The sequence below is a fragment of the Gekko japonicus genome, unplaced genomic scaffold (assembly GCF_001447785.1).
Source record: "Gekko japonicus isolate JY-2015 unplaced genomic scaffold, Gekko_japonicus_V1.1 scaffold388, whole genome shotgun sequence".
NCBI lineage: Eukaryota > Metazoa > Chordata > Lepidosauria > Squamata > Gekkonidae > Gekko > Gekko japonicus.
Genome location: NW_015162490.1, coordinates 334,978 through 342,142, shown reverse-complemented (window position 1 = coordinate 342,142; position 7,165 = coordinate 334,978). Strand labels below are relative to the sequence as shown.

Sequence of the window (7,165 nt, the reverse complement as noted above, 5' to 3'; positions counted from 1 at the left end):
CCCCACCCCCGCTGCTCTCTTTCGCCCCCCCTCCGTAGTGGCGGCGGGAGGCCGACTGCAGAGCGTTCTCTGCGCATGCGCAGGGGACGCTCTGTCAGTTTCGGGGGGATTTAAACATCCCCCCGATATTTTTTACAGGGTTTCTGATTTTTGTGCACACCTGGGGACCGCCCCACGTGTGCACAAAACTCTCCCTCCCCTGCAGTTGCCCCCGATGTGCGGAAATAAGTATCCGCACACCGGGGGGCGACTTGGCGATTAGGTATATAGATATGCACAGGGGTAATAGGCGTGGAGAAATCAGCATTGGTAAGGAGACAGAAAACCTAGGTATGGATTCAATCCAGGTAGACGCATTGTCTTGAGCTTCATTATTAGTTATAATTATCAGTTAATGAAGCTCAACACTATGCATCCACAACCACAGTGCTGATTTACCTAATACAAAGATAGCCAGCACGGCACAGTGGTCAAGAGTGTCAAACTAGGATCTGTGAATCCCCACTCTGCCACGGAAGCTTGCTGTATGACCTTGGACTAGTCACATAACCTCAGCTTAACCTAACTCACAGAGTCATTGTTATGAAGATAATATGGAACCAGGGGGAATGGTGTTGGAAGCAATGCTCCCTCTAAGCTGTGGAGCCTTGTGAGCAAAAATTCTACTTTGTACGCTAATGGCATTAAAGCTGTGAGTGAGCAATTCGGCTACTGCATAAATTAGTCTGCTCTGGAGCCCTCCTTCCTGAGCGAAGGCAAAAATGGGTGAGCCGGAGGCTCAAAAACTGTGAGCTAACTCACACTAACTCAGCTTAGAGGGAACACTGGTTGGAAGCCACTTTGGGTCCATATTAGGTAGAAAAGAGCATAAATAAAGCCTAAGGGTTAGGGTTGCTAAACATTGCACGGTATTTTGTATCACATAGTTCCTGTATCGGTTTCAGAGAGTAAATGTTAAGTGGTCAAGTTGACATTTTACTGGACCAATGGGAATCCCATCACCATTCCCCACACTTTGTCAGATATATACAGTTTCATTTTAAGTTACCACGTTCTTCCAAAGAGCAGTTATTTGCCAACACCAATATTGCGGCACACTCGGGTTTCGAACTGCTGAACTACCGACCTTCCACAGCCTGCAGTTCAGCGTCTTAACCACTTGAGCCACCGGTTAATACATACCATTTTAAACACCGTTTAATAAATACCGTTTAAATGCCATCTGATTAATTATGATTGATTGTTTTAAAATTTTAATCTGAAGATATGTATTTTCGAAATGTATTTACTAAATGTTGTTAACTGCCTCGAGCCCCACGTGAGGGAGGGCAGTCTAATCAAATAAATAAATAAATAAATAAATAAAATTTTAGTCAGACAGACTCTATATAGGGCAGAGCCGTTTTTGTGCCTATTCGTTTGCGAGAAAGAAAGAGAGTTAACTTTGCTTAAAGCAGACACCTCCAAACACAAAAACAAGATAAGAATGGAAATTAGAAAAACCTCTCTCCGATCCAAACATCTCATCTTCCCCATGAACAGCTTACCTGTAGCGTAGCTTGAACACCTGCTTTAACGTTCTTGTTTTCATCTTCTAATATGCATCCTCTGCTAACAGCGCTAGAGAAGGAGTGGGTTCTTCCCCAACTGGAGGACCTTTTATGTCCAGATGTAGGCTTTCAAAAACAGTAATCAACATATGCTGATGAGCTTGGGTATCATAGTTATGAAGATACAAAGGTATAAATGGTAACAGAAATGCCATTTAGTGGCTCTCATGACTTAGCCCTCTGTCCCATCAAGTATAGGGATGGGCACAAACTGAACCACGAAGCAAAATTCATCACGAATTTTGCCCTGCTTGTGGTTTGGGGCCTTGAGGTTTGTGATGGGTCTGTCACGGACTTCCATGAACTTTTAAAGCCATTTGGGATAGAGCAGAAAGCGGTCTAAGTCCCTTTAAACCCCCTGCTTTCCATTCCCCACAAAAGCCACAAAAATAGCTGGGCCGTGGAAAGCGCCTGCTCCCTGCTGCCTAGCTGTTTTGGACTGTCTTCTGCGGTCCCTTTGAAGTTTAAAGGCAGCCCAGAACAGCTGAGCAACTGAGCAGCAGGCGCTCTGCCACTCAGCAGTTTCTTGGGTCTTTTTGTGCACCCCCTTTAAACTTTAAAAGGACTGCACAAGACAGCCCGAAACAGCTAAGTGACAAGGAGCACACTGTTCCCCATCACTCAGCTGTTTTCCTGGCTTTCTACAAACTCTGTTTAAAGGGACTGCAGTCCCTTTCAAAGTGACACAAACTGCATTCTTCTGGTTTGTGCCCATCCCTAATCAAGAACCTGGCAATCTTAACACATTCCTATATTAAAGAAGTATACCCGACAAACCCCCAACAAAGCCAGTGTAAATTAGGACCTATTTAGGTGTTGAAGTCTTCATGTAAGCACCACTAAAAAAAACTTCTATACTGCGGCTCCTCAAGCAGTATCCTTGTTATTTCAAGAATTCCCTCCAAACCAGGTGCTGCCCAGGCCCCAAAGTTGCATTGAGCCCACCAAATTCTAATAACGCTGCTAAGGAGGACCTTAACAAAAGGCTCAAGAAACTGACCAAGCTGTAACCCAACACCCCGTTTAGGTGTTTAAACGTGGGGCTGTAACCTAACAGAACACACCTTGTGCCAAGAGAACAAGCCTCACCCCCCCCCCCCTTGCCTGGGAGGTCTGGGCACTGCAGTAGGACTGAACTTGACTGAACCGACGGGGCTTAGCGGCTTTTATGTTTTTCTCTGACCAAGATGCCTGTTAAGGTTTGAAACATGCGTTATGTTTTTATGCCAACTTTTTGTCCAATGTCATGGGACTTATGCTTGTCGGCACCACTTTAGTGGCACTGCTGTACATCGGCTCTACGTGCATCTGTCCCATTCAGAAACAGCTGCCTCCCATCATATGCTGCCTGCGTGCCTTAAGGACCACCCACTCCCATACAAATGGGGAGGGGGTGTGGCTCAGTGGCAAAGCGGCTGCTTGGCAAGCAGAATGTCCCAGGTGGTAGGGGACATGGCAGACCTCTGCCCGAGACCCTGGAGATACATCGAAGACAGGGGGCTGCAGTTGGTATGACTAATACAAAGAAAACCCCCCCTGCAAATTGTGCAAACAATGCTTGCAATATTACAGTAATATGCTAGAACACTCCGAATTACAAAAATGATTTTAGAAGATGTGATACAAAATTCTCCTTCTGTTACAGACGTGACGAAATTCTCCAGAGTAGACCTTCCATTTCGTAAAGAACTTCATCAAAACATCGATACTCAGAAAAGATGAGTCTTCTTATTTCATAACTATTCCATGCTTTTCCATCAATTTCCTCCAGGAGAGACGCACTCCCATCCACTAATTTTGCAATCTTTTCACAAACGCGGGCAAGACAATACTGACCTTGAAGGTCTGATGGTTTGATTCAGTGCAAGGCAGGTTCACGTGTGTTCATGAGTGAACCTGCCCAACCACAGATGGGGCCACGTTGCAAATTAGGTAATTTGTACGTGGGAGTTTAGTGACATTACAGAAGGAAATGGCTAATGGAATACTGCACACGAACACAGTATTAAAATAGTTTCATTACCCTTTAAATACATGTAAAGGTAAAGGTTTCCCTTGCTCGAAAGCCAGTCGAATCCAACTCTAGGGGGTGGTGGCTCATCTCCGTTTCCAGGCCGAAGAGCCAGCGCTGTCCGAAGACATTTCTGTGGTCATGTAGCCACCATGACTGTATGCCGAGGTGCACGGAACGCTGTTACCTTCCCACCGAAGCGGTACCTATTTATCTACTTGCAATTTCTTGCTTTCGAACTGCTAGGCTGGCAGGAGCTGGGACCAGAGACGGGAGCTCACTTCGTCACGCGGCACCAGGGCCTCGAACTGCCGAGCGACTGACCTTCCGGTCTGCAGCTAAGTGTCTTAAACACTGAGCCACTGCGGCCCTTCATATACTGATGAATAATATCCTTCAGTGCCATAAATAGCATTAAGTGATTATCTCTTATCCTATCGTATCAGAGATGATCTCTGACAGACCATCTGCAAATCTCCAGTAAGATCTGCTTCTTCTAATCATACACCGGGAACAAACAAATGGGCTCACAGATACTCGACCCATCTACCTGTATTTATATTAAGAAGCGCAGAATGATGTGCTAGCGATAGGAATTGTGTTGATCTTATGCACGGATTTATCAGCTGATTGCCGGACGGCCAGACTCTGCCCCAGAAATTCTGGACAGGGGCGTGAGGGGCCGTGGCTGGATGGCTGCAGCGGAGCTGGCTGAGATTAAACCCAACGAAGACAGAGGTCCCGTACCTGAGTCGTGGGGGCTTGGGATCGGGAATCTGGCTACCAACCCCTGGCAGGGCGCCATTGATGCCAGTGCCAAGGGTGAGGAGCTTTGGGGTGATCCTGGACGTCTCAGTGGAGGCCCAAGGTCACCGCTGTTGCCAGGTTGGCCTTTGATCGTCTTCAGCTGGTCAGGCGACTGGTTCCCTATCTCGCTTCCTGGGACTTAGCTACAGTGATCCATGCAACGGTCCCTTTCAGGCTGGATTACTGTAACTCGCTCTACGTGGGGCTGCCCTTGAACCTGACCTGGAAACTGCAGCTCGTGCAGAATCTGGCGGTGTCCTGACAGCGCGTATACAGCCAGTGCTACGCCGAACTGCACTGGCTGCCCACTGGGTACCAGATCCAGTTCAAAGTTATGGCATTGACCTTTAAAGCCCTATGCAGCCTGGGGCCAGCATACCTATGGGACCGTCTCTCCCCATATGTGCCCCCCCTGGAGAGCCTTGTGCTCTGTAGATCAGCATCTACTGGTAGTCCCTGGCCTGAAAGACATCTGCCTAGCTTCAATCAGGCCCCGGCCCTGGTGGAACACACTCCCATCTGAGATCAGGGCCCTACGGGACTTACAGCTCACAGTAATTTATTAGCTAACATCCTGCAGGAGGCGCTATGGACTGCTCTGGGGTTGTTGTCTTTGTTTTAGTTGCCATCTTGTTCTATTTGTCTTAAATCTGGCTTTGATTATCTTTTATCTTTTATATGTTGTGAGCTGCCCTAAGCCCACTTGTGGGATAGGGCGGGATACAAGCTTAACAGAGCAATAAATAAAAATTAGGTGCAGTCTCCTGCAATGCTCCCTCTAAGCTGTGGAGTCTTGTGAGCAAAAATTCTACTTTGTGAGTTACTGGCCTTTAAGTTGTGAGCAAGCAATTTGGCTGCTGCTTAAATTAGTTTGCTCTGGAGCCACCCCTCCTGAGCAAAGACAAAAATGTGTGAGCCGGAGGCTAAAAAACTGTGAGCTAGCTCACACTAACTCAGCATACAGGGAACACTGGTCTCCTGATGTTCCCAGTATGGTGACTTAACACGGGGCCTGCTGCCCCATTTGGGACTCGCTTGGATTCAGAATACAGTCCAGTTTCTGCGGCACTAACTCTGGCAACAATAGATTCAGGTGGGTAGCCGTGTTGATCTTAAGCAACAGAACAAAGTTAGAGTCCAGTGGCACCTTTAAGATCAACAAAGTTTAATCCTTCAGAAGTGTGCATGCACACAAAAGCTTATACCCAGAATTAAACTTTGTTGGTCTTAAAGGTGCCACTGGACTCAAACTTTGTTCTGTGGCAACCATGAAAGTTATGAAAGACTGTCCAACAATCCTTAGAAACCCCCCCTTGACTGAACAGAGAAATCCAGCCCTGTAACTTTTTATACTCCAAACCTGCATGATAAGGTGAAGATTCATTTAACAATGTTAAAAAAGTGGACTGTGCATCTATATTTCTATTAGGAGTAGAAAGTAACTGGTAAGAAAATTATGAATTACAAATCCAAACATTCCACTTATAAAATGGCCCCATATGGAACCCTAATAAAACTGTCTTAAGTGTGCTATTATGTATTTATAGGCATGCATAATATATGTCATTTAAGTGCTGCTATAGCCAAATGCTACTTGTAACAGGAAAGTTCTCTACATACAGCACCCTGAGCACAAAAGAAAATAACTTATTACCCAAATACTTCACTGTTTGTTCCACATCGTTTCGTGAAGTCACAGAGAATGTTTTAAAGAAACAAAAAATTAAGAGATAACTGCAGAATTGCTGGCTATGCAGTCACCGCAAGTGAAAACCCAAAAGGGGCAGGACAGTTCCCTGTGCCAAATCAGTCAGCAGAGCAAGGTCAGGTCTTCACGCAGCTTCATAAACAGCCTCCTTCCTGTGCTCTAAGCATTAGATAATAGGGCCCTGTTGAGTTTTGGAGAGTCAGCAAAGCTTCTATACGGCTGAGGGAGATTCTCTAGAGCAGGGCTTTTTTTGTAGAAAAAGCCCAGCAGGAACTCATTAGCATAACAGGCCACACCTAACAGCTGAAACTCATTAGCATATTAGGCCACACCCCCATGTTACCAGAAGTGTGGTTATCCAGCCACACCCACCTTTTGCTTCTTATTCTGTTTACCTTGTTTGTGGTCAAAACCCAGGGCCTTTTTTTGTTGCAGGAACTCCTTTGCATGTTAGGCCTAGGCTTACCAAACGCCGGCGGGGGAAATCTATTTCCTGGCAGGATGCGTGCCGCGGGGGACGGCTGTGCGCGCTGCACCCGCCGTCGCCAGGATGTGATGCTTGGTAAGCCTAGTTAGGCCACACACCCCTAATGTAGCCAATCCTAATGAGTTCCTGCTGTTGGGCGTGGCCTGTTATGCTAATGAGTTCCTGCTGGGCGTGGCCAACTCGGGAGCCAGCCGGAACTCCGTTCCTGTGCGTTCCTGCCCAAAAATAGCCCTGCTCTAGAGACTGAGAGAGGCTAGTGGGGGTGAGAGGAGGGGAATGGGAACACAGTTACCCATAGCAGAGCGTCGCAAACTTAGTCTCATGTGTTGTCTTGCATACCACCCCGTTGCTATCTTAAGAACATAAGAACATAAGAACATAAGAGACGCCAATGTTGGATCAGGCCAAAGGCCCATCTAGTCCAACACTCTGTCACACAGGGGCCAAAAATACCAGGTGCCATCAGGAGGTCCACCAGTGGGGCCAGGACATTAGAAGCCCTCCCACTGTTGACCCCCCCCCCCCAAGCACCAAGAAGACAG

The 7,165-nt window shown here is 46.9% G+C and overlaps 1 protein-coding gene across 1 annotated transcript in view; it reads right to left on the bottom strand.

The window, feature by feature from the left end:
- The window catches only part of RALGAPA2 (Ral GTPase activating protein, alpha subunit 2 (catalytic)), a 235,075-nt gene that overhangs the window by 178,781 nt on the left and 49,129 nt on the right, over positions 1–7,165 (bottom strand). The window contains exons 11-12 of the mRNA XM_015406000.1: positions 2,743–2,751; positions 1,548–1,676 (exon numbers count right to left, since the gene is read on the bottom strand). Of these exons, the coding sequence (XP_015261486.1) occupies positions 1,548–1,676; positions 2,743–2,751 (138 nt within the window). The remainder of the gene's footprint in view (positions 1–1,547; positions 1,677–2,742; positions 2,752–7,165) is intronic.